Source organism: Selaginella moellendorffii, unplaced genomic scaffold (genome assembly GCF_000143415.4).
Source record: "Selaginella moellendorffii unplaced genomic scaffold, v1.0 SELMOscaffold_5, whole genome shotgun sequence".
Taxonomy (NCBI): Eukaryota; Viridiplantae; Streptophyta; class Lycopodiopsida; order Selaginellales; family Selaginellaceae; genus Selaginella; species Selaginella moellendorffii.
This window is the reverse complement of record NW_003314266.1, coordinates 1,765,180-1,789,234: the sequence shown is the minus strand read 5'-3', so window position 1 is coordinate 1,789,234 and position 24,055 is coordinate 1,765,180. Positions and strand designations below refer to the sequence as shown.

The 24,055-nt window shown below is 45.3% G+C and overlaps 4 protein-coding genes, 1 long non-coding RNA gene and 1 pseudogene across 6 annotated transcripts; 3 read left to right on the top strand and 3 right to left on the bottom strand.

The window, feature by feature from the left end:
- The first annotated feature begins 7,515 nt into the window (after positions 1–7,515).
- On the top strand, positions 7,516–9,857 carry LOC9660192 (serine/threonine-protein kinase-like protein CR4). The gene is made up of 2 exons (XM_002965142.2): positions 7,516–9,032; positions 9,095–9,857. The coding sequence occupies exons 1-2, from the start codon at positions 7,516–7,518 to the stop codon at positions 9,855–9,857; spliced, it is 2,280 nt and encodes a 759-aa protein (XP_002965188.2).
- An 807-nt stretch (positions 9,858–10,664) lies between these two features.
- Positions 10,665–12,929, top strand: LOC9658821 (serine/threonine-protein kinase-like protein ACR4). The gene is made up of 2 exons (XM_024670020.1): positions 10,665–12,010; positions 12,072–12,929. The coding sequence occupies exons 1-2, from the start codon at positions 10,665–10,667 to the stop codon at positions 12,910–12,912; spliced, it is 2,187 nt and encodes a 728-aa protein (XP_024525788.1). The 3' UTR covers positions 12,913–12,929.
- LOC9660191 (CDT1-like protein a, chloroplastic) lies at positions 12,881–14,729 on the bottom strand. The gene is made up of 7 exons (XM_002964796.2): positions 14,711–14,729; positions 14,406–14,622; positions 14,240–14,353; positions 13,451–14,186; positions 13,210–13,399; positions 13,068–13,158; positions 12,881–13,006 (listed from the first exon to the last, which is right to left on the bottom strand). Exons 1-7 carry the CDS (start codon positions 14,727–14,729, stop codon positions 12,949–12,951), a joined length of 1,425 nt encoding a protein of 474 aa, XP_002964842.2. The 3' UTR covers positions 12,881–12,948.
- Positions 14,730–16,500: 1,771 nt separating this feature from the next.
- On the top strand, positions 16,501–21,273 carry LOC9658820 (homeobox-leucine zipper protein PROTODERMAL FACTOR 2). 2 transcript variants are annotated; one of them, XM_024669632.1, is made up of 11 exons: positions 16,501–17,624; positions 17,943–18,154; positions 18,207–18,324; positions 18,392–18,580; positions 18,649–19,143; positions 19,204–19,302; positions 19,363–19,593; positions 19,750–19,924; positions 19,982–20,250; positions 20,316–20,402; positions 20,461–21,273. In XM_024669632.1, exons 1-11 carry the CDS (start codon positions 17,445–17,447, stop codon positions 20,842–20,844), a joined length of 2,439 nt encoding a protein of 812 aa, XP_024525400.1. In that variant the 5' UTR covers positions 16,501–17,444; the 3' UTR covers positions 20,845–21,273. The 2 variants fall into 2 exon arrangements, with proteins under 2 accessions (XP_024525400.1, XP_002965186.2); XM_002965140.2 differs by having other exon boundaries at positions 16,503–17,624; positions 17,946–18,154.
- LOC112344592 lies at positions 17,630–17,932 on the bottom strand. The gene is made up of 2 exons (XR_002991757.1): positions 17,818–17,932; positions 17,630–17,763 (listed from the first exon to the last, which is right to left on the bottom strand). It is a non-coding gene; the product is annotated as an uncharacterized LOC112344592 (long non-coding RNA).
- On the bottom strand, positions 21,052–22,786 carry LOC112344708 (annotated as a pseudogene).
- Between the last annotated feature and the right edge of the window lie 1,269 nt (positions 22,787–24,055).

Below are 24,055 nucleotides of genomic sequence, written 5' to 3'. Positions count from 1 at the left end.
AAAACCACACTAAATAAAATCTCTATTTTACACTTGATCAAGGCTGTCATATGGTATCTAACAAGCAAGTGCACATAATTTTTAATGTTGTTCCAAATGAACGTCAAAGGATGACAATCATTTATGCTATTGCTATAGATGGCTAGAACCTTCCAAATCACTACATATTCTAAAGGCATAATTGAGCAGACTGGTTGGAATTGTGCAAGCCTAGAGCATCCATGCAAGTACAATCTAATGCATGGATGAGCAACAATGGGCTTACTTACTTCCTTGAACATTTTGCAAGAGTCATCCCAAGAGGCATCTCTCCAACAAATTGAGCTTGCATTGTGATGGATGGTCATGGCTTTCAAAGCAATAAGGCTGTTGTGAAAAAGGCATTCGAATTAGGAATTGGCATTGTCATAATGCCACCTCATACTTCACATCATATGCAACCTCTTAATGTGCTACTTCAGACCTTTTAAAGTAGTGTTCAAAGCCATCCATGCTAAGTACATGGAGACAGGATTTCATGGATGCACTCTAGTAAAAATCTTAGCAGGAATGGCAAGAAGAGCACTTGACAAGGCTCTAACTCTTGCAAACATCATTGCTGGTTTTAAAAAAACTAGACTCTATCTTCTTGATTGTTCAACTATGGATGCTGAATTTCACATGGCTATAGCTTTATAAGGCACAAGTAAGAAACTTTAAAAAGATAAAGATGAAGAGATTTACATTTGATATAAGTGTGGATGACAATGGTGATGATGATTTGGAGCCGTTGCTAAGTGTTATAGTTGTTGTAGATGTAAACTATATAATGGAAGAAGCTCACGAGCCAACAATAGAAGAATTTATAGCTGAACTCACAAACGACAACCACAAGCAGGAGAGAAGTAGAGGTTCGTCTCTATTCCCTATAGAACTTCACTCACTAATCTAAAATACATTGCTCATATTGAGACCAAGGAAAAAGCCAAAAAAGAGACAAGGTAGAAGAAGAGGCAAGAAGAAAAGCTAAATGAGAGGCTATAACAAATGAAAAAGCTTATGCAAAAGAAACAAAGAGATTAGTTGATGAGAAGAACTGATGGGAGAAGGCAATATTGAGGCAACTTAAGGCAGAATAAGTAATAACAACAAAAGGAAGTATAAAAATTAGAGAGGGAGAAAAAGGAAAATGGATAACCAAGTGGGACTTGTTGCAAGGAAAGTTTCAAAGAGCCTTTTCAAACAAGGATTAAAAGTAGCTGTGCAAAAATATAGAACAAATAACATCTTCATCTAGTCTCTTCAGCAAAACCTTGAGTTAGATCTTGAGCCCAGGGAGGAAACTCTCCCTTAGCACTACGAGCTTGGAGAGCTTCCTTATAAGTAATTACCTCTACTCATTAATTCTTAACTAATTTTGCATACTTCACTTACAGTAACTTCATAGATGAGAGAGGTGACAACCAACTCCAATATTAATCCATTGTGGCCGAAACTAAGCCTCTTGTTATTGGTTCCTAGTTGCCCTAAAACTCAAGTGGTTATAGAGTATGGTTTTTGAATGGTTAGGCCTTATATTTTTGTACTTGATTATAGTGAATATATATGGATTTCCACCTTAAAAAAAGTTTTGGAGATAACCCATACTATACATATACTATAAGAAAAAAAAAATTAGATTGGAAATTTAAAAACTCATGTTGTACACTTTAAGAAATTCTAATCGGTTGGAGAGCAACCCCCCTTAGCAGCATTTACACAAATCTCTAAAGGATGGTATTACAATAATATAATAATTTAAGTCCAACCACTTGTGTAGATTGGAGTTTTTTTCTGGACATCTTCAAGCATGCATTTTGATATGCTAATGATTGTGATGATCTTATAACAATTGCATTATCTCTATCAAGAGCTATCTGAGTTATTTATGCAATTTGTTGTTTATTTTGGGAGTCTTTTGCTTCGTGTAGAGCTCAATATGTTAAAATAGATCAAGTTGGGTATATTATAACTAGCACTTTATCAAGTTCATATAGGGCCCTTGACAATACTTTTCAACTAACATAATACTATAATATCATTTCTCTCACTTGTGAAGATTTGCATGTGTTGTAACTCCACCTTCCAATTTTGTTTCAATGGAGGTTGACATTGTTGTTGCTTATGTTCAAGTGGGAGTTGAAGCACGTGCAAATCTTGGGACTTGTGTATGCACTTACACCAGTCACTTTTAATGTTTCTTTTCAACAAAGACAAGAATGTGATCATGGCTATAAGGTTCATTATTAGGCACATGATAAGATTAACCACACATATTAGTGTTGTTGGCTTTTCCTAACTTGGCATCCTTCATTTCCTAGGTGGAAGCCTTAACATTAAAATATCATATTGGTGTTGTGTGAATAATTCAGTGACCCTTTTATGCTTCTTTCAACAATAAAGATTCACTTGGTATTAATTTAACCAATGTTCACTTTTTAAATTTAGTTTTATAACAAAAGGTCCCTTTGTTATCTTCTCTGTGTTAGTTGATATAGGTTAAAGTTTATTTTCATCTATAACGCTTTATATTGTTATCTATATTTGTATCATACGGTAGAGCCAATCTTTATTATCTATGACAATGGGCACACACATATGTGTGTGTGGGATGAGGTAGATTTAGTTATGCATGTGGGTGATCATAAATTTGAGCTACAATCATTATAAATGGTGCCAAGTTAAGCTTTTGACATCATTTTTGTGCAATACAATCATGCCAAATATAATTTTGAAGTTTCTCCCTTTTTGTTTCATATTCCCTCATATCTTTTTTATTCCTTTCATTTTTGTTCCACTGACAAATTTATCATTGTTCTAAAGATCTTTACTCTAAAGTATATAAATCATGTGCAATGCTTTCTTAGTAAGGTGTAATATTTTGATAATTTTGTTGATCATTTTTCTAATCATACTACACCATTATAAATGTTGCTAAAGTCATCAATGTCCATCTTTCATTTAGTCTGAAGATTATAAATGGACATTTGTGGATCTTAAAAAGGTGTTAACAACTCCTTTAGTTTTGGCATATCCTAATTACACTTGATCTTTTATCTTATATGTGAATGCTTTTGATATTGGTTTCAGAGGTATGTTGATGCAAAAGAGTGATGACAGAGGAGTGTTTAGCAACAATTTAGGATTTTAAAAAGCTTCATGCATACTTTCATGGTTCTTAAATGTTACTAAAGGGTGATCATATTATAGTCACTTTATTATTAAAGCAGAAAAATGTGATTAGTCATACTGCTCAATAGGTTTTGAAATTTTAAATATATGATTTCAAAGTTATTCATTGCTTGAAGAGTTTTATGGTTGATGTTGACACCCTTTCTCAAACACATTTCCCTTCTTTGTTCTTTCCTCATTTTCCTGACAAACTTATTATTCCAACATTAATAATTTTTTTGGATAATGATTCCATGTCATTCAATACCCTTAAGATATAGAGTTAGATTAACCTTCTTTTAATAAGGTTTGTAAAGATCACAAGTTGAGTCTTGGATCTACTAAAGGTTTTTGGCATCATTTGTTGATGACTTGCCATTTTAGCATTTACATTCTTAATATCATTTTAAGGATAACCTTCTTTATTTTGTGAGAATTAATGTTAATGACAATTTGTGGTTGGTTGCCTTCAATCTTTATTCCACACTTTCTTCATAATTGCCATGACTCTTCTAATCTATGTGGGTATATAGAACATTGTAATATGACTAAGAAGTTACAAAAGTTGATTGGAGATGTAATATTATCCAATATGTGCATAATTACATTTGATGCCAAATTCATAATACTCCCTCTTTTGTTGCGAAAGGAGGGTTAAAATTAATTGTAATTTCTCGTTAGTTTAAACTAGTGGCATTTGATTTGATAGGGCCTTTCCATAATTAACTATTGGCAATGAGTATAATGTTATTACTATTTAATTTTTTAAGTGAAAGTTGGTGCTCTTGCTAGTGCCTTTATGACTATTAGATACTTTTTCTTTAATCAAATAGTGTTTTAGCATTCTTGTTTAGAGTTGATTGTATTAGATAATAGTTTTGCATTTATCAGTAAGGCATTTCATATCTTGAAATCTCAACTAGGGATATACTACACTTTCACGAGTGTTTATTATCCACAAATAGATAGTTTGGTGGAATACTTTTTTTGGACCTTTAAAAGGATAATTGTGAATTTTTAATATTCAAATTGTGATAGTCATTTTCTATATGTCTAGTATGTATATATCAAGTACAGAGAACTATTGGTGCTTCACCATATTAAAATTGCTAATGAAGTTGAGTTTATCTTTGCAATTGCCAAGAGCTATTAATTTTAAAAAAACAACTCTTATCATTATTTATATATAAAGTACATAATGGATAATCTAGTGTTGGTGTATTTTCCCAATTTTACAATATATAGTATGTCTAAAGAGCTTCTTGCTTAATGGAATGGATATTAAATTTTACAACAAATTAGACCACAAGTTCATAAGTTTCAGTACAATATTCAATAAATTGATCCTTCAAAATTGTGTATGTGCAATAGTTACAAATGGATCAGAAAAAAATTACACCACCTACAAATTCACTAATGCCTCTTTTTAATGTTCTTCCAAATCCTGCTACAAAACTTTAATTGCCTTCCATCCTTTTGAGAGTAAAAGATGATATGAGGTCCAAGTGTAGGGTTATGATGTTATATATTAATATTAGTGTAGTGGATTTTGATTCCTATTGAATTGGTTTCAATCCAGACCATATATATAAGCTAAGGTTTTTGGGGTAATTTAATAAACACATTTTTATATTGCATTTTTGTATTCTATGCACTCAAATATTTAAATTAATTTTAGATCAACTATTAAAAGTAATATTATTAAACATTGATCTTTTAAGAGGATTCATGGTTAATAATAATAATTAATTATGTAAAAAATCTTCCATTATTTACTTCAATGCTTATAAAACGTAAAACTGTTAAATAAAGATTAAACTTAATTTTTGTAGTAATGACAATCACAATTAAAAAAACACTGTCTTAAGCATTCTTTCTAGACACTGATTAAAAGTTTATAGTTTTTATTTGTTGTTAATAACTATAGAATTTTGTTCAAGCAAGATCAAAAAATGGCTTAAAGACCATAAATAGCTTTTACCTAGTATCATCCCACTAGTGGTAAGTCATTCTTAATTCTTGTTTGTGGTCCAAGTGTTTCATGTAAATTTGCAAGTTTGTGGAATTCATAAAAGTTGAAACTCCCATCAAGATTATTACTTGTAATTGTGCTTGTGGTTCATAGAAATTGCTTCCAAAAAATTACTTGTATAATTTTTATGTTGCTTAAACACAAAACTTCTACCATTATTGTTACAATTTAACAAGTTCTTACAATCATGAGTTTCCCTTTAGAATCCTTGTAAGAAATACCACATGTTTTGTTTTTTATAATTCTAAGATTATAAATTACTTTAACTTTGGAAAATCTTATTTAAGAGATTATATTTTTATGTTTCTTCGAGACAAGTCCTTTTAAAAGTATTTAAACAACTTTGATTACACAATGAGTAAAATTTAAAAAGCATGTTTTGAAGTATTGTATTGGCATTGCATAAACATTATTAAACCTACATGCAAAAGGTGCTTGTACAACTAATTTACATACTATAAGAAGTCCTATCTCAAGATCAATTTATGATGATCTAGGAATTAATATAATTTATAAAATGTGTAATTCTAGTGATTGCAAAGCAAAGAACTATTGTATCACTAGATACTTTCATAAATATAAAATCAAGTTTTAAAACTATTATATCATGCAGCCCATGGTAAAAGAAATAAATATACCACTAAAAGGCTTGTGAGGGGAAATGTAATAAACACCATTGCTATTGAAAAAACATGCATTTTTTTGGTGAGATCAAAAGTAAATCTATTGAAAGAACATCTTGAACTCCACATACTTCCCTTTGGGGTGAAATATTATTTGGTAGCATATTATTTTCAAAGAATCTACTATGTGTTATGTAATTGTCATTTTTCTCTGTTTTAATGAAGAATATATTCACCACTACTGACTACAATAGGAATTGAAACCTAAACCTTCATGGGATTTGAATTCAAAATCTGCTATGCACATAGATGAGTATGTGGGATTAATATGGATTACATTTTTGGATTAACTTGGGGTTTAAATATTCAATACATCTAATTTTTCTTCTTTACTATTTTAGTATTTTACTAGTATTTCTATTGTCTTTTCTCAATGAAATTTTTTTAATATGATATCAATGGCTTCCTCAAATTTTATTATTTAGCTCTAGTCAAATATAAATACTCTGTAAAGGTCCTAGAAAGTGTTAAATCAATCTAACACAACACTTCACTTGCAACTTTAGTAAATTATTTAATATCAATAATGGCTTCTTTAAAGATTGGTATGTTAATAAAGTATGGTTTGGGTTCCATAGTTGCCTCAACTAAGTCAGGTTTTCAATAATTTTACAACTTGATTAATATTCCACTTCAACATTTTACATAGCCTTTTGAATCTCTTTTTATTGAGACACATCTTCATGTTCTCCCTCTTTTTTGAAAAATTCTTCAAGATTTCATATTCTTTATTTAACACTTCATCAATATGTTCAATAATATTTATTGAGACCATATTACCATCAATAAATTATAGCAATTGTGCCAAAGCTCCAAGTCATATGGTGGGAGAAGTTATTTGACATTAATTTATGATGAAAAGCATTCATCCAATATATTATTTTAGGATTTAAGCTAAACATTGCTGGTGAGTAGAGTGTGTCTAAGTATAAACAAACTCTCATTTTAAAATAGTTTTGGAGTGAGAAACCTCTTTGCATGCAGTAGTATTAGGTGAAAAGCGTGCACTAAACCTACAAAATATCAAGTTAGAATCAGAAAGACACCAAAGTATTCATTACCTCATACTATATAATTGATATATAATACAATAAAATTTAGAGAGGTAGATGAGGAAGTTTTCTTTCTCATTGTGACAAGCTCAAATATTAATCTCTAATTAGTCAAAATAAAAACTGGTGAGCCAATATTTTATTATAACTTGTAGATTTTCAAAATTCCTTGTAAAATAAAAGCATATAAGGGGAGAACTTAAATACATGTGCTTCAACCTTTCAACTGTCACATCCAAATAATTTTTAAATTGAAAGTTATATTATATAGCTTGCAGGTTCTTGTATTTAAGCAAGCACAACAAAAGGCAATGTTTACTCTATTACAACTTGACTTACAAGTAGCGAGTTAATAAAAGATCGAAGACCCTAAACCCTAAACCAGTGTTTAAAAGTGTGTTCCCCTGTTAATACGAAATAAGCGTTTAATGACCTTTATGGAAGTATTTATTCCCGCGTTAAATTTGAATTGACTAGCTAGGGTTTATGGGATGTTCCTTGGGAAATCAGCAAACGATCTTGTCTGGATCGACATGCCACATGGATCTTGGAAAATCCGATGCGCAGGTTTCCTCTTGCTCTATCGCTCCATTACTCCTCCCCACACCGGCGCCGCTGCTCTCGCCAAGAAATCGAGCAAGAAATGCCCCCTTTCGCAACGGCAGCGGTGCTTGCAGCATGTCTCCTCGCAAGCCTTCCAGCCGAGGGGTTCAATCCTATGGGAACGATCGCCGCGACATGGAGCGGCCAAGACAACCCCGTTCCAGGTGCTTTCTCTGTATGCGCCATACAAGCCACGGCTCTCTATGTAGAATGCCTGGGAACTTCACACAACAACAGCCTTCCGCCAAAGGAGAAGGAGTTTCTTGCGCTCTCCGGTGGTGGCCTCTTCACTTGCGGCCTCGACTATGGATCCCACTTCTTAGTTTGCTGGGGAATCATCACTGTCCCGGACACCTTCCAACAGGTTAGCTACACCAGCGTAGCCTCGGGTGGTGATCACGTCTGTGCGCTACGCGGTGACAACTCAAACGTGGATTGCTGGGGGAACATCGATCAGCCTCCTCCAAAGCTGGCGTTTGCGTCTTTGATCTCCGGGAAGGGATTCTCCTGCGGCCTCACTCGAGAGGGATCAGCGATTTGCTGGGGGGGACTTAGGCAGGATGTAGCGCAGCCGGTTAACCAGACTTTCAGGGCCATCTTTGCTGGAAGTTCCAACGTCTGTGGAGTAACTTCGTTAGGGGACTTAGGCTGCTGGGGAGGAGATGATCATGGCCAGTCTCGTCCTCCGGTTGGATTTAAGTTCTTGGCGATTGCTGGGGGCCTGTATCACACTTGCGGGATCCGGGCGGATGATCGTCGCGTCCTGTGCTGGGGAAACAACGAGCATAAGCAACTTAGTGCTCCTTTGGACGTACCGTTCTCGGCGATTGCGGCTGGGGACTTCTATACGTGTGGAGTGAGATTGGATCGAGCCATGCAAGTGCTTTGCTGGGGGAACTCGGTGGTCTATCCTCATGAAGCGAGCTTCAACGTCAGCCCGGCTCCGTGCGTGAGCGCGTGTGGAAGAGACGAGTACCAGTTCGACCAGCTCTCGCTGCCATGTCCTGTTTTGCGGGACAAGGTGTGCCTGGCATGCTCACAGTGCCTCCACATGCAAGAGATATCGGCGTGCGGTGCCAGCGCTGATAGGATGTGTGGCTTTGGAACCTCTACTACCGGAAGCGCTCGAAGTTATCAACGTCAGCTTAGAAGAAGGCTTGCTCTAGTGCTGATATTGGTGGCGGTGATCCTGGCCCTGGGGTTTGCAGTGATTTGCGCTTATCTCTGCCTGAGACGTAAGGAGGATGACAGGCAAGATGCTGGCAAGAAAGAGATTCCAGCAACCCGGAACGAAAACGATTTCTCTGCTGCGCCGCGCGTGGTCGCTATGTCGCCGCTAGAACTTGAAGTTGCGACGGGCTACTATAGCGATGAGATGGTGCTCGGCAAGGGAGCATTCGGGGCGGTTTACAAAGGCGTGCTAGAGAATGGTCAAGCAGTAGCGATCAAACGAGCTATCATCTCCAACAACAGGTACTTCGCAGTCTTCATTTTCCTTCGAGAGTTTTTATATCTTCGCCTTGTAAACTAAACAGATCCAGCGAGCTCTTCGAGAAGGAACTCCATTTGCTGACGAGAACTCACCACTCGTGCCTGGTTAACTTGGTCGGCTACTGCATGGAAGAGAAGCTCCTCGTCTTCGAGTTTATGTCGAGAGGATCACTCTATGACAACATTTTCTGTGGATCACGTCCAGACGCTGGCCTCCAGTGGATTTGCCGGATCAAGATCGCCGCTCAAGCCGCTCGCGGACTCGAATATCTCCACAAGTACGCCTGTCCGGCGATCATCCACAGGGATGTGAAATCGGCCAACATCCTTCTAGACGACGACTGGAACGCCCACGTCTCGGACTTCGGACTCTCACTTTTCGGCCCACTGGGATCGGCAACTCACCTCAGCAACATGACCATCGTTGGAACTCCCGGCTATCTCGACCCGGAGTATGGATTATCCATGAAGCTCACGTCCAAGAGCGACGTCTACAGCTTTGGAGTGGTGCTGCTCGAGCTCTTGTCGGGCGCCAAGCCCGTGGACCCGTTCCGGCCAGCGCGGCACATCGTGGCTTGGGCGGTGGAGCTGATGGAGGATGACGCGCTGCACGCGGTGCTGGACTCGGCCCTGGACGTGCCGGCTGCGTCGGGGCCACTGTACCGCGCGGTAGAGCTCGCGCTCGATTGTACCAAAGTGAGCGGCAAGGAGAGGCCGTCCATGACGGAGGTGGCCAAGAGCTTGGAGGAGATTTTGGAGGAACTCCATGCACAAGAATGCGAGGCTCCAGTCGACTATGCAATCTAAGTCGTCTTCAAATATTTAAAAACTTTTTGGCGGCAAAAGTGAGTTTTAATGCTAGAGAGGGTAAAAATCCATGATTCTTTCAAATTACACATTCAAGACGTTATCCTTCTTTGTCTCTTGGAACTTTTCAATGGGCACCACTTCATAGCCCCATATTGCGATAGAAGCTCTGAGGGCGAAATATCCCAAAAGGGATTGCAGCCGGGCGGTTTGAAGTGATGACGACCTAGACTGCTACAATTTGGGCAATCATGTCTGCAATTTGTTGGCATCAGACACCGTTTTTGTAAAGGCGCTAATGAAGCTGAAAAACCTTGGATAGTTCAAATTTCTACCACCCTAGTTAGGTTTGAAGCAATATGATTAAAAATTATTAAAATATTTGTAAGAAAGTCAAACATTTTTTAAACTTTTTATAATAATTGATTTAAAACCTGGGGGAAATATACTTTTAATATTAAGCACAGTAGTTTTTATGAAAATTAAAGTTCCTGAATATTCTAGGGAATCTACCAAGGAGATCGTGCAATCCGTCACCCGGGGCTAAAACTCTGTCTCTCACTCTTGCAGAATATGAAGACTTCTAATCCTCAATGTGGGTCTTGTCGCCAACCTCTCAAATCCGGGTAATATTTTTCTCTCTCCGAAATCCTGATCTCTCTCTCTCTCTCTCTCTCTCTCTCTCTCTCTCTCTGTGGCGGCGCCACATTTCAAGATCAAATGCTCAACACTACAGCAGCGATTTGGCTCTTCATCGTCGCCCTCGCGATCCTCCAGCAGCGATCATCCGTGCGTGGATTCAGCCCCATGGGGACGATCGCCGCCATGTGGAGCGGCAGCGCAGACCCCAGCATCCCAATCCCAGGTACTTTTGCCTTGTGCGCTCTCCACGCCACGGATCTCCGCGTTAGATGCATGGGAATTCACCACAACGGGAGCAATCCGCCCGACACGACCCAGTTCCTGGCGCTCTCCGGCGGCGGCCACTTCGCCTGTGGCGTCGAGTATGGATCGCATTTCATTGTTTGCTGGGGAGAGCTCCAAGTCCCGCAAGACCTCCAGCAAGTTAGCTACTCGATCGTGGCCTCCGGGGGATTCCACGTCTGCGCGCTACGCAGCGACAACTCATTCGTGGATTGCTGGGGGAGGATCCCAGCGCCGCCGGCTGGAATGGCATTCGCGAGCTTGGTCTCCGGCTGGGGATTCTCCTGCGGCCTCACTCAAGCTGGAACAGCGGTTTGCTGGGGCGATCTCCGCAAGGAGATCTTGCAGCCATCCAACGAGACCTTTGGATCCATCTTCGCGGGAGGAAACACTGCCTGTGGAGTGACTCTACTCGGGAGGCTGTGCTGCTGGGGGACCGCCGACCATGGACAGTCGACCCCTCCCACTGGACTGCAGTTTCTATCCATCGCTGGAGGGCTCTATCACACCTGTGGGATCCGCGCGGACAATCGCCAAGTTCTATGCTGGGGAGACCAAGACAACGGCAAGCTCACGGCTCCACTGGATGTTTCCTTCTCGCAGATCGCCGCCGGGGACTTCTACACTTGCGGGATGAGGATGGATCCTCCCATGGACGTGGTGTGCTGGGGCAACTCGGTGTGGTATCCTCGGTACCAGAAGAACTTCACGATCAGCCGGGGAATGTGCGTCAGCGAGTGTGGGAGGAGCCAGTTCCAGGCCGCGGATCAACTGTGCCCAGTGGTGAGAGACAAGGTGTGCTTGGATTGCTCGGTGTGCGTTGGCAACTCCGAGGCTTCTCCTTGCGGTCCGTTAAGCGACAGGAAATGCGACACAAGATCGCGGCCTCGTTCCACTGCTCTGGTGATCTTGCTCATCGCGGCAGCTTTGTTCTTGGGAAGTTTGCTCGTGCTAGCGACATGGCTCTATCTCCTCCGGCGTGAGAAGAGCAAAGAGGATGATCCAAAGCAGCAGGGTGACGGGAAGCTAGAGGTGGTAGCGAGCAAGAACGAGAACGAGCGGTCCGCCGGTCAAGCGCTCGCTATGTCGGCCCTGGAGCTGGAAGTCGCGACGAACAGCTATAGCGAGGAGATGGTGCTCGGCAAGGGAGCGTTTGGGACTGTCTACAAAGGCGTGCTAGAGAACGGCCAGGCGGTAGCGATCAAGCGAGCTAGCATTTCAAGCACCAGGTAAGATCGATCAAGCTTTCCGATTTCTCGTTCCTCCCACCACCTCACAAACTTTTGGTAGATCGAGCGAGCTCTTCGAGAAGGAACTCCAGCTCCTCACGAGAACGCACCACTCGTGCCTGGTAAACTTGGTCGGCTACTGCATGGAGGAGAAGCTGCTCGTCTTCGAGTTCATGTCGAGAGGATCGCTGTATGATAACATCTTCGCGAGATCTGGGCCGAGCACTGGTCTGCAGTGGATTTGCCGGATCAAGCTCGCTGCTCAAGCCGCTCGCGGACTGGAGTACCTCCACAAGTATGCCTGTCCGCCCATCATCCACCGGGACGTGAAGTCCGCCAACATTCTCTTGGACGACGAGTGGAATGCTCACGTCTCGGACTTTGGACTGTCGCTGTTTGGCCCGCTGGGATCGGCAACTCATCTCAGCAACATGACCATCGTCGGAACTCCCGGCTACCTCGACCCCGAGTATGGATTCTTCATGAAACTCACCACTAAGAGCGACGTCTACAGCTTCGGGGTTGTTCTTTTGGAGCTTCTCTCTGGCCAGAAGCCCGTTGATCACTTCCGGCCGGTGCAAAACATTGTCATCTGGGCCAAGGAGCTGCTCAACGATGACACCCTTCACCAGCTCTTTGATCCGGCCCTGGCTGTGCCCGAGATGCCGGAGCCGCTGTACCGTGCGGCGAAGCTGGCTCTGGAATGCACGGACGTCAGGGGAAAGATGAGACCGTCCATGACAAACGTGGCAAAGAGCTTGGAGGACATTCTGGAATCGCTGAAGGAACAGGATACGAGGCCTCCGAGCAAACTTTCGGAGTCCGGCAGAGACAGCAAGCTTTCGGAGCCATTGTCCGGCAGAGATTCTGGAAACATGAGCTCCTTTCCGGCGTCAATCTGATTTTAAATTTTTTTGCTACAGCCGGCAACTTACCTTTTAAGCAGTGTCCAGCATTCTTTTGCGGATCGTGGAAAATTCAGCCGTCTTTTGGACCCTGAGAGCAACTAGTTCGGTTAAAAACAAGATCGGAGAGTAAAGTGCTGCTTGCTTTTCACCTGTAAAGCGTGCCTCCAACAAGCGAAGCTCGCGAGGAAATCCACTCCGGAGCTAGCTCTAGTAGCAACTGCAGCCTTTCCTCGATTTCATCTGTCGATTACTCCAGTTATCACAAAACTTTAAAGAAAAACACTCACGTACTTTTGTCTGTTATTTCAGTTGCGGAAGACTCGATTTGCTCGACGAGGTCTTTGTGTAGCATTGTGCTGCGACCCAATGATTGAAAAATGAGCCTTGTCATGTTGAGAAAGTGTGGAAGCCCGGAAAGCATTTGTTGTCGTCTCTTGTCGATGCTCTTTTCCTCTAGCTCCTTCTGTTCCTTTTCATGCACCTAAGAAAGAAAAAGCCTAGTCAGCACTCCTGAAACTCAACAGAAATTTACCGAGTGAAGAAGATCGTTTGGAATAGACTCGAGAATTTTTTTCTTTTCCGCGCTTCCGAACTGAAGAGATTTGACAACGCTCTGCCGCCTCGGAGGTGTGGGAGCGTCGTGATCGATCTTTGGAAGAGCATCAGCGGAAGCATAAAGCCTGGAAGTAGAATCGGGACCCGTGAATGCCCCTGTCGTAGCTCGAGGAGCAACCTTGCAGGTTTGAGGAGTTTCAGGCTCTGGAGACGCTTGTTGTAGCTCAGAAGATTCCACGTTTCTCTGTCTTGCGGAGAAGTGGCGACGAAACGAAGGTGAGAAATGCGACGTAGTTATCGCATCGTCCGAACGAAGCCTCCGCTCCACTATATCCTCGTATCCAGACTTGATCACCACTTTGCCAGCTAAAACGTTGGGGATGGGTGCCGCGCCTGTGTCCAAGTCTGGAACCTTGATCTTCGTCACTTCTTCCACGAGCTGTGCTTCCGGAACCTCGTCATCTTTCTCGAAGGCAGCAATCCTCTTCTGAAATTCACGCCTCCGAGCGACGGTCTCGGCACTCCATTTTCTCGCCATTCCACTGACGGATTTCGACACGGAAGCTGGCTGCTCGGGAGAAAACGGTAGGAGTTTTATCCGTATGTCCGTCTTTAACGAAGAGGTGTCGGGGTCTTTCCACGTAAAAGAGTCGCATTCGACCGCTTCCGGGAAGAGATACTTGATCTTGGCCAGATGAGAGCGAAGAAAACGCCTGCCCAAATGAGAGACAATGTAAGAAGAAAGAACACAAGAAAAAAAGAAAACCTCTTTGTGAGGGCCTCCACAGGCGCAGACACAGCAGCGAATGTACACGACTGCTTACGAATCTTCAGCAGCGCCACGGTCGACTCTAGAGCCTCGAAAAATTCCTCCAGCGCCCTGGCGCCCAAACCCACAGTCTCGGATCCGGACCCTAGAACAAAGAATGTACCTCTTGGAAGCAGTGGCGCTCTTCTTGAGCTTCTTCTCCGGCGATCCCAGCTCCTTGCCGAGCACCATAGACGATCCACCCAGAAGATTGCGCCTCACCCGTTGTTCCATGGCGAGCTCCCGGAAAACCCTAGAGAAAGCCCCAACGTTCACATTTTTCCATTCGGCGCGAAAATTCTTTAGGGTTCTAGGTTGAATATTCCACGGCAGAGAATATCCTGTTGCGTGAGAAAGTTAATGGCGGTAAAAGTAAGAACAGAAAATTTGATTTCTTTCACGCGCATTGCATGGCATGGCAGACATGACGTGGCGTGTGCACGACCATCGGGAATTATCTTCCGGCAAGATCGCCGCCACACACGGTTATGGAAAGCTACGTGAATGACGCGTGGCGGTCAACATCCCAGCAGGCGGTGCCGCTACGCCGTGCCGCCGGCGGGCGGTACGCCGCGCGGCACGGCGCGGAGAGAGAAAACTCTCACGTCACAAGCACAATAAAAGGCTGGGAAAGAATCCAAGGGTGTGACGAATCATAGAAAATATCAGTGTAACGTTTGGACTGGATCGCTCTGCGGATGGGTGGATTTCGTTTCGATTCAATGAACAAAACAGCAAAGGTGGCGGGCCGAGCAGTGAGGTCTCGAGTTCGCTTCAATTACAGCTGGTGAGTTGAGTTGTGTTGCCACCGTTTTTGTCTCGAGACGAACGAGACGAAGCGATGGATCTCGCAGGAGAATTGAATGCGTTCCTTTTGCGTAGCAGCTGCAAGCCACATTGGCAATTGCCGCAGGGGAATTGAATGTGCAGTTTGGGAGGGAGACCAAGACGTGATATCCGCCACGCCACCACCTTTTTCTAGGGCTAGATCAAGGTTAAAAAAACGTCAGGATAACCAAAAGGGAGATTGAGCAATCCAGATATTAACTCCATGTCCTTGAGACTTGATCCTGGAAAGAGGGCGATGAGAGGAAACAAAACCCAAACCCGTGTGCAGCATTCATTGATCTTATAGAATGTTTTTGATCCGCAAGCAAGCAAAACAACACAAACTGAGCGGAGTTCTTGCAGCATTAAGGCAAGACGAATCAATCGAAACAAGCCCATTTTCTATGAATTTCAAGGTGGTCACCGACCGACGAGAGTGAAAAACTAGAAAAAAACATGGTAAACAATCGAAGCATGCAAACACGTAGATTAGATTACTCGCATCGATGCTTAAAAATCTTGGCAATCGACAAGTTGAAACACCGAGCCATGCGTTTTTGACCTGAAACATCCCACGAACTCCGCATCGCAGCCGTCGCTGCCAGGCCCAGTATCGCGCATCCGACGGCAGAGCACTACAATAAATGCCGGCACGCCCCCGGAGTAAAAGTTAAAAAACGGACCTAACCTAAAAGTCCCTAGAACTTCCGTTAGCTAGTACTTAATCGCTAACCGTTAAGCGTAACAGCTGGCTTAATGACGGTCGTAGGATTCCTCTAGAACAGCGCCCTAATTTTCAAAAATTTCAAAAAAAACTCGCGCCAGCAAAATGGGCAAGATCACTATCACTTTGCCCCTGCTCCGGTCGATTGGCTCGCAATTCCCGATCGATTTCGAACGCTTTGGTGGAAACGGAGCCGGCCTAGCGACGAATTTCGATGATCAAGCAGAAATTTGCAGCAGACACGTCTCGTCTTTTTCCCCTGCTAAGAACTGGGGGCCGGCGAGCCAGTGCATATACGCAATTAATGCCGCGCGGTACACAGAGACGCCAAGCGGGCAAGCCTGTGGCAATCGCATTCAATGCCATCACTGTGGAAATCTCTGCGATTTCACAGAGGATTAGAGACGCGAAAAGAAGGAAAAAAACCATGCACAAAAAAACTGCAGGAAAGGAGAAAGAAATCAACAAGAGAACATTGACGAGAGAGAGAGAGAGAAAGAGAGATTCTTGGCGTGCTAAGCTCTCATCGGTTTCTTCCCCAATTCGGTGGTTTTCACCACCACTTTGAGCACTGATTACCACCACTCCGCTGGTTTCGCTAATTGCCTCGAGCTCTCAAGGATTCCAGTCTCGATTCGCACCGCTCGCAAAGAGAGGAGAGAGAGATCCTCTCACTCGCGCGCGTCCTCGTCTCTCTCATCCACTGTGCCGCGCCGCGCATTTGTTTATTCATCCAGAGCATTTAATCGGCACGCACCTGGCCTGGGAGAGAGAGAAGATCATATAGAAAAAGAGCGAAAAAGAGGGGTTTAGAGCTCTTGGGAGAGATATCCTTTTGTTTTGGAGATAGAAGAGAGGGGTCTAGCGATTCATCCCCAGCGATCTAGGCCTCGATCGTCCCATCGCGGCACTGCCCACGAATCCCCGCGGCCTACATTGCCGACCCACATTGCGGATCTGCGAGTTTGGTGCGTCAATCCGGCATCGCCGGAGCTGGGCTGTGTCGGTGGTGGGCAGGATCCAGGGGGCTTTCCTCTCGGCTGAGCGCGCCGCGTGAGCAATGCGGATGGACAGTCGCGGGATCGCCCGGGATTGAGGCGCGGCGCTGCGCGAGCTTTGAGGCTCCATTAGGTAGCGCGCTTCGAGAGGGGGAGAAAGAGTGAGAAAGAAGGCAGCCGTGCTTTGCCTTCATTCTCCCTCTTTCTCTCTGGGCTCTTTTGGAGAGGGTGGTGGAGGCAAGAACGCTCGAGAAGTGGCAGCAAAACGAAGATAGGAAGATAGATTGAGAGAAACCAAGGAGAAGATCACTCACACCATCATCTCACTCTCTTTCACGACGAAGTGCTCTCTCTTTTTTCTTCTTCCTCTCTGGTGAGATATATACGTACGTTTCATGTACTCGGCTCTGGCCTCCCACACTCTCTCTGGTCCACTTCCTCTCGCTGGCTGGATTCTCTGACCCCCTGAATCGTAGGATAGATAGAGGATCCTGGCAAAGAGGACACGGTCACGGAGGACTGCTTACACTTCTAGTTTAGATTGGTAGCGGGCGTCTGCAAGGAAGAAAGCCAAGAAAGGAGTTAGAAGGAAGCGACGAGCTTACCAGCAAAGATGAGGTTTGACGGCCCGACGGTGGCTCTCCTGGCGGACAATGCCGGCTTTGGAGCTATGGGTCTTTCCGACCTCGCAAACATTCCAATGTCGGCGTCGCGGCTCATCAACAGGGGCGCTCCAGGCATGCCGCCTCAGATGAAGAACTCTTTCACTTCTCCTGGACTCTCGCTCGGCCTGGTAAGTCCTCCAAAAAAACATCTAGCTTTCATGTCCTTCAAAAGGCTCTAGCTTTCATGTCTTTCTGTGGTTCTTGCGTCGTTGGTCTAGCCTTAGCTCGTCCGCTTGCGTGCATGGGTTCCGTGGCTGTGTGAGAATCCTGCAAGAACAGCAACGGTTGCATTGAATGGAGCTTGAGAGTTTTGGTTTTGACCTTCGCGGCTAGCTGTTCCAAGCATGTTTGCCTGCTTCTTGCTCGCTGGGTGTGGTCTCCGGGGGGCTATGAATGGCCGGAAGATCTTGAGAAGCGTTGCTCACTGTCTCGTGCTCGTGCTGTAGCAGCAGCCAAACTGTCCGGAGATGCAGCTGGAGTCCAAGCCGGCTCCCGATGGCGAGCTCGGTGTCAAGAGCAAGAGCAAGGAGGATGAGAACGAGAGCCGGTCCGGCAGCGGCAGCGAGAACATGGGAAACGCGTCGGGTGACGAGCAGGAGCCGCCGAGGAAGAAGCGCTATCATCGTCACACTGCAAGGCAGATTCAAGAGATGGAATCGTAAGTACTACAAGCCGAGAGCATGATGAGAACTTATCTTTCTTCGTGCCAGGTTGTTCAAGGAGTGTCCTCATCCCGACGATAAGCAGCGCCAGGAGCTGAGCCGGGAGCTAGGACTGGAGCCTCGGCAAGTCAAGTTCTGGTTCCAGAATCGCCGCACGCAGCTCAAGGTAGGATAGAAGCTCCAAAAGCTTTTCTTTGGCGTTTCTGATGTAAAGATCTTCCTTGTCTGTCCAGGCCCAGCAGGAGCGAGCGGAGAACAACGTTTTGCGCCACGAGGTGGAGAAGCTCCGCGCTGAAAACATCACCATGCGCGAGGCGATACGCAATGCATCGTGTCCAAATTGCGGAGGCCCTGCAACTCTGCGAGAGATGTCCTTCGAAGAGCAGCACCTGCGAATCGAGAACGCTTGCTTGAAGGACGAGGTACTGGTCTTTGGTCTTATTTGTTTGTCCCGAGTTCTAACGACGAAGTTTTTGTGTTGTTTGTCCAGCTCGATCGAGTGTCTGCTGTCGCTGCAAAGCTTTTTGGACGATCGGTACCGCCGATGGTTTCCCAACAAGCTCCACAGTTTTCCGGATCGTCTCTAAACCTTTCCATCCAGGGTGCTGCAGGGAGCAATCCGATGTCTCCTCCAGCACAGGTGGCTGGATTACTTTCAGCGCCACCATCAGGAGTCGAGGAGCTTTCGAACGCCAACAATCTTAACACCAACAAATCTGTTGTCCTGAGCGACGTCGAGAAGAACAGCGTCCTTGACCTGGCAGTCATGGCAATGGATGAGCTCGTCCAGCTCGCACAGCCTGACTCGCCGGTGTGGATCCCAAGCCCGGACGCCTCCAAGGAGGTGCTTAACTACGACGAGTACGTTCGCCAGTTTCCAAAGTTCGTTGAAAGCAAGCAGTATGGTTTCAAGACCGATGCCACTCGCGATGATGGGCTTGTGATGATGAACGCCGCGAGCTTGGTCGAAGTTCTCATGGATCCGGTATGTTCTAGTTCGTAACTCGGTTTTTCGTTTCTCACGCGTTTTTTTTCTCCTTGCCAGGCGAAGTGGATGGAGATGTTTTGCACGAACGTTTCAAAAGCACTGACGCTGGAAGTTATCTCTTGTGCTCCCGGTAGTTTAAGTGGAACACTTCAGCTGGTATGCAACGCTGTTTTTCAAGTCTCATGCTGATTGTTCTTACGTTTCTCCCTTCTATAGATGTATGCCGAGATCCAAGCTCTCTCCCCGCTGATGCAGACCAGGGAAGTTTACTTCCTTCGTTACTGCAAGCAGCATCAGGACAGCACCTGGGCCGTGGTTGACGTCTCCGTCGATGGTCTCCATGGAACGCCATCCCCAGCTTCGTTGCATTGCCGACGCTCTCCATCGGGAATGCTAATCCAAGACATGCCGGATTCTATCCACGACATGCCAAACGGCTGCTCCAAGGTATCTCTCGGTTCGTTCGTTAGTCTGGTTTCATCTTAAGTTTCGTTTACGTTTCTTTCGTCGCTCTCCGGTTTCGTCTCGTCTTACTGCGTGTTTTCAGGTTACTTTCGTCTGGTTTCATCGCTAACTTTTGTTCGTTTCGTTTCGTCTTCTCAGGTTGTTGTCGTGGAACATATGGAGTACGACGACCAGCCCGTCCATCAGCTCTTTAAATCCTTGGTGAGTAGCGGTGGAGCCTTCGGTGCGCGGAAGTGGCTGGCCACTCTCCAGCGTCAGTGCGAAGCACTGACTTGCTATCTCCCGGGTCTCGCTTCAGCTCGAGAAATCGGAGGTGAGAGTTCCATCCTCTAGAGTTCCAGCGAGTTCTTACGTGCCGTCTTGTTTGCAGTGATTCCAAACTCTCCTGCTCGCCAGTCCCTGCTCAAGCTGTCGCAGCGCATGACCACTAACTTCTGCGCCGGCGTTGGTGCTCCGAGCAGCCAGTGGACAACACTCTCTGGCAGCGTTCACGACGATATCCGTGTCATGACGCGCAAGAGCGTCGACAACCCCGGCGAGCCCCACGGCATAGTTCTCAGCGCTGCCACCACGCTCTGGCTCCCGTTGGCTCCAGCCCGAGTTTTTGACTATCTCCGCAGCGAGCACCTCCGCAGCGAGGTACGTCCTCGCTCGTGACTCTCAAAGCCTTGTCCTTTCGCTGACGTCTTTGTGGTTCTCCGCAGTGGGATAACAGTGGAATGGTTCAGGAAGTAGCCCGCATCGCCAAAGGCCAAGCCACCGGGAACGACGTCTCTCTCTTCCGGATCGATGTAAGCTTCTCCTCTCGCAACTTTGTTCGATCATAACCATCTTTTCTTGCTCGTCCAGGCTCTCAACCAGACTCTCAACGCTAATCAGAACCAGATGCTCTTCCTCCAAGAGAGCTGCACTGATGCTTCCGGTTCCCTCGTCGTCTACGCCCCGGTGGAGCTCACCATGATCAACATGATGATTCAAGGCGGCGATCCAGCTCACGTTGCTGTGCTCCCCTCGGGCTTCGTCATCCTTCCCGACGGCTCGGAGCCGCACTCGACCACGAGCATCCTCCAGAACGATGCCACCGGCACTCTTCTCACCGTGGCCGTGCAAATCCTCATCAGCACCCTGCCCTCGGCAAAGCTCTCGCTGGATTCCATTGTCGCCATCAACACCCTCATCTCCAACACGGTCCAGAAGGTGAAAGGAGCACTGACGCCGAGCAACGAGCTCTAAAGTCTCAACCTTCGAAGATCTCTTCCCTTCTTTCAGCTTCTCTCGTTTCCGTAAGTTTGTTTCTCGTCCTTCCCGTGATCACGCCCCTCGTTTTGTCTCTTGAAGAAGTTTGTTGCCTTGAGGGGATATCAACCATCCTGCTCGTCCTCTGGAGCACTGCGTTGATTTCTCCCTCAGCAACAGGCAGAAACCTCCATAGCCCCGTCCTTTTTGCCTGTGTTTTGTCTTTGACTTTTCGTTATTTACTTACTATCCAGCAGGGGAAAGTCAAGAACGCACCTCGGAATTTCCTGCCTTTCACCGTGTTGTCTGCTGGCACGCATTGCAGAGACACCACCTTGTAAGGCGAGTGGTTCGGGTATTGACTTTCGTCCTCTCGTGTGTGCTCTTAAGTTATGGAAAATGAAAAACAAAAGACCCAAGTATTAAGTCGACTTGTTCTACTAGAAAAGAGTATACCTGAGCTAAGATCTTCCAAGCTGCTTGAAAAGTCTGTAAAAAAAAAAAGAGAAGTCGCTTAGCAATCGCGCGAATTGATCCATTACCATCTTGTTCTTCTTTTGTTCTTTTGTTCCTTGGTAGCGGTACTTGGTGGAATAATCCTTGGGAGAGCGACCTTTCCTGGCGACGGGGTAGACAGTCTCCACAATGTCGATGAACTCCTGCTTGTCCTTGAGCGCCCAGTTGATCTTGTTGTTGTTGCCGGTGCCAAGGTCGATCATGATGTGCTTGTTGCGCAAGAACATCACGGTACAGGGATCCTAGAGCTCGTACATGGTGTTGATGTCCACCAGATAGATCACGGCCAAATTCTTGAGCGGCTCCGCGACATTGGCCAGCACCTCGTCCATCTGCGCGGACACGGAATTAGGGCAAAGAGATTACCGGGAGAGCGATTCCAGCTTACCTGCATACACGTCTCGTCCCAATCGTGGCCGAAGCGAATCACCACGACGCGCTCGTCCTCTGTGAGGATCGCTTGATCCACAACATAAGCGGAGTGGAGGTGGGGCAACAAGTAATCGGACAAGACCTAAGAGGATGTTATATAGAATCTAGGGCAAGTTATTAAGCATTTTTCCATATGGTCTCGATGTGGCATAAAGTATTCTTCTTGATACTGAGTGATGAGATAAAATTAACCTCGTTCCACGATGAGATAAGTCTATGAAGCATGGATATGTAGGTATCCAGATGTCTATGGAAATATACATAAGCTGGAGCCCAGCTTTTCCTGGTACAAGGCTTAAGATCTTTTTGTTCTCTTCTCTTCACATTTGATTGTTAGACAATTTTTCCTGGATTCACTGTAAGGTGAGCGAGTCAATTTTTTGGAAGAATATAAGTTTTGTGTTCCCACAACTCTTGGGGTGTTGAGCCCAGGGTTCTGTCTTGGTTTGTCATCATCATCGGCCAATGCACCAAACATGATGATGACAAACCAATGCAGAACTTAAAACCTGGACTCAACACCCCCAAGAGCTGTGGAGGAACATAAAGCTTTTATTCTTCCAATAACTCAGTCAAGACTTCAACCAGAAATCCGATCCACTTTTGCCCACAATATACTCACCTGAGTTGCTTGCTGCACCCAGATATGCCGCTTCACCACAGTGGTTCTGCTTTGGGCTCCATTCTTCCGCCTCTTTGTGTCATGCCACACTCTCACTTCCCTAACCTCCTCTTCACCACTCTTTGGATTTTCTTGAATGTTCTCTGGAATCTTGACGATTCTCCACTCCAGGACTCGCTAAGTCTAAAAAAATAAAAGAAAATGCCATTCCCTTGGCATCAGTGAGGTGACGACATCACCATGCGCGAGGATCTTCTTGCTCTGCTGCCACTTCCAAGTCCTCGGCCGCTCTGTTATATAGTCTGTACACCTAAGGACAACTACAGTGACGTTCAACTGGTAAAGTATTTCCCACTCCTCTGCCCCCATCCCCATAAGGTTTGAGTGGTAACAGGAAGTACGTGCTTCGAACAACTCTACCTAGGTGAAGCTTGCATGCTGCAAGATGCTCCCTGGAAAAGAAGAGAAATTCAATACAATCCTTGGAGTGAGCCTGTATTCTTCAACTGCATTCAGAGCATGGATGCTGCCATTGTCACTGGCCGGTGGAGTGATGGAGAGCTTCCTCCATGACACTTGCGGAGGATACACAAGCACAGAGCTTGGTAGTGTTGCTTGACAACAGATAAAGCATTGCCACCAACTTTCCTAAACCTGACACTTACCACGAGTTAAAATCGAAAAGGCCACTTTGGGTGGTGGTTCTTAATTTCGAGTGGGCAATCATGTTGAAATAATCTATCCTTGCTTGAGCTCGTTCCAATGGAATGGGTGAATAGTCTAGCTCGTTGAAGATAAGATAGGACGAGACAAGTGTTACAGCCATGGAGGATTCCAATAAGAGATACTCCATGCTACGTCCAGCACTGCCAGACCCTTAATGCTCCACGGAGGAAGAAACCACATTTGCTTCCACTGCTGGAGAACTTCTCAAGGCATGAATTCTCCAGAAGCAAAATTCTTGGCACAACTCATTTCAAGGCAAGACTAGAGTCCCTGGAAAATAGGGTTATGTATGGTATAAATGCTACCACTACATCCAGTTCTGCCCACCAGACCATGTTGATATCCAAGCTCAATTCACTCTCCCTATTGACAACATATCCTAGCAGCAGTGAACCACGTCTCTCATCGAAAACTTTTCGAGCTTCCACCATATGTTCTTCCGCAGTGGGCGTACATGTCTACCAGGGAATTTGCCATGGTTTCTTCCATTCCTGCTGAGTGTTTGCTTTGAAAACAAACCCTGATGGCCACTCGTTTCAAGGCACGACTAGGATCCATGAGAGTTTTGCATGCAGCAGCTAGATGGATTTGCCGAACCAGGAAAATAGTAGCCCTGCAATCGGTACTACATCCAGTTCCGCCCACCAGATTTCATCATCCTTGTCGATATCCAAGCTCACTTCACTCTCCCTATTGACAACATATCCAGCAGCAGTGAATTCCACGATCGGATGCCAGCGTCTCCAGTTCTGGAATAGGGAGAGTGCACTGACGCTTCCGGTTCCCTCATCATCTACGTCCAGGTGGAGCTCACCATGATCAACATGATGATTCAAGGCGGTGATCCAGCTCACGTTGATGTGCTCCCCTCAGGCTTCGTCATCCTTCCCGACGGCTCGGAGCCGCACTCTA

What these genes read in the sequence shown, in the direction of transcription:
- LOC9660192 (XM_002965142.2), top strand. Translation starts at nt 7,516, where the DNA reads ATGCGCAGGTTTCCTCTTGCTCTATCGCTCCATTACTCCTCCCCACAC. An exon ending in GCTATCATCTCCAACAACAG is followed by an intron (nt 9,033 to 9,094) that starts GTACTTCGCAGT and finishes TAAACTAAACAG; the next exon opens with ATCCAGCGAGCTCTTCGAGA.
- LOC9658821 (XM_024670020.1), top strand. Translation starts at nt 10,665, where the DNA reads ATGGGGACGATCGCCGCCATGTGGAGCGGCAGCGCAGACCCCAGCATC. An exon ending in GCTAGCATTTCAAGCACCAG is followed by an intron (nt 12,011 to 12,071) that starts GTAAGATCGATC and finishes AACTTTTGGTAG; the next exon opens with ATCGAGCGAGCTCTTCGAGA.
- LOC9660191 (XM_002964796.2), bottom strand. An exon ending in AGCGCCACTGCTTCCAAGAG is followed by an intron (nt 14,354 to 14,405) that starts GTACATTCTTTG and finishes TTTGGGCGCCAG; the next exon opens with GGCGCTGGAGGAATTTTTCG. An exon ending in GTTGGAGGCACGCTTTACAG is followed by an intron (nt 13,007 to 13,067) that starts GTGAAAAGCAAG and finishes AGTTGCTCTCAG; the next exon opens with GGTCCAAAAGACGGCTGAAT.
- LOC9658820 (XM_024669632.1), top strand. Translation starts at nt 17,445, where the DNA reads ATGAGGTTTGACGGCCCGACGGTGGCTCTCCTGGCGGACAATGCCGGC. An exon ending in ATCGCCGCACGCAGCTCAAG is followed by an intron (nt 18,325 to 18,391) that starts GTAGGATAGAAG and finishes TTGTCTGTCCAG; the next exon opens with GCCCAGCAGGAGCGAGCGGA. An exon ending in TAAGTGGAACACTTCAGCTG is followed by an intron (nt 19,303 to 19,362) that starts GTATGCAACGCT and finishes TCCCTTCTATAG; the next exon opens with ATGTATGCCGAGATCCAAGC.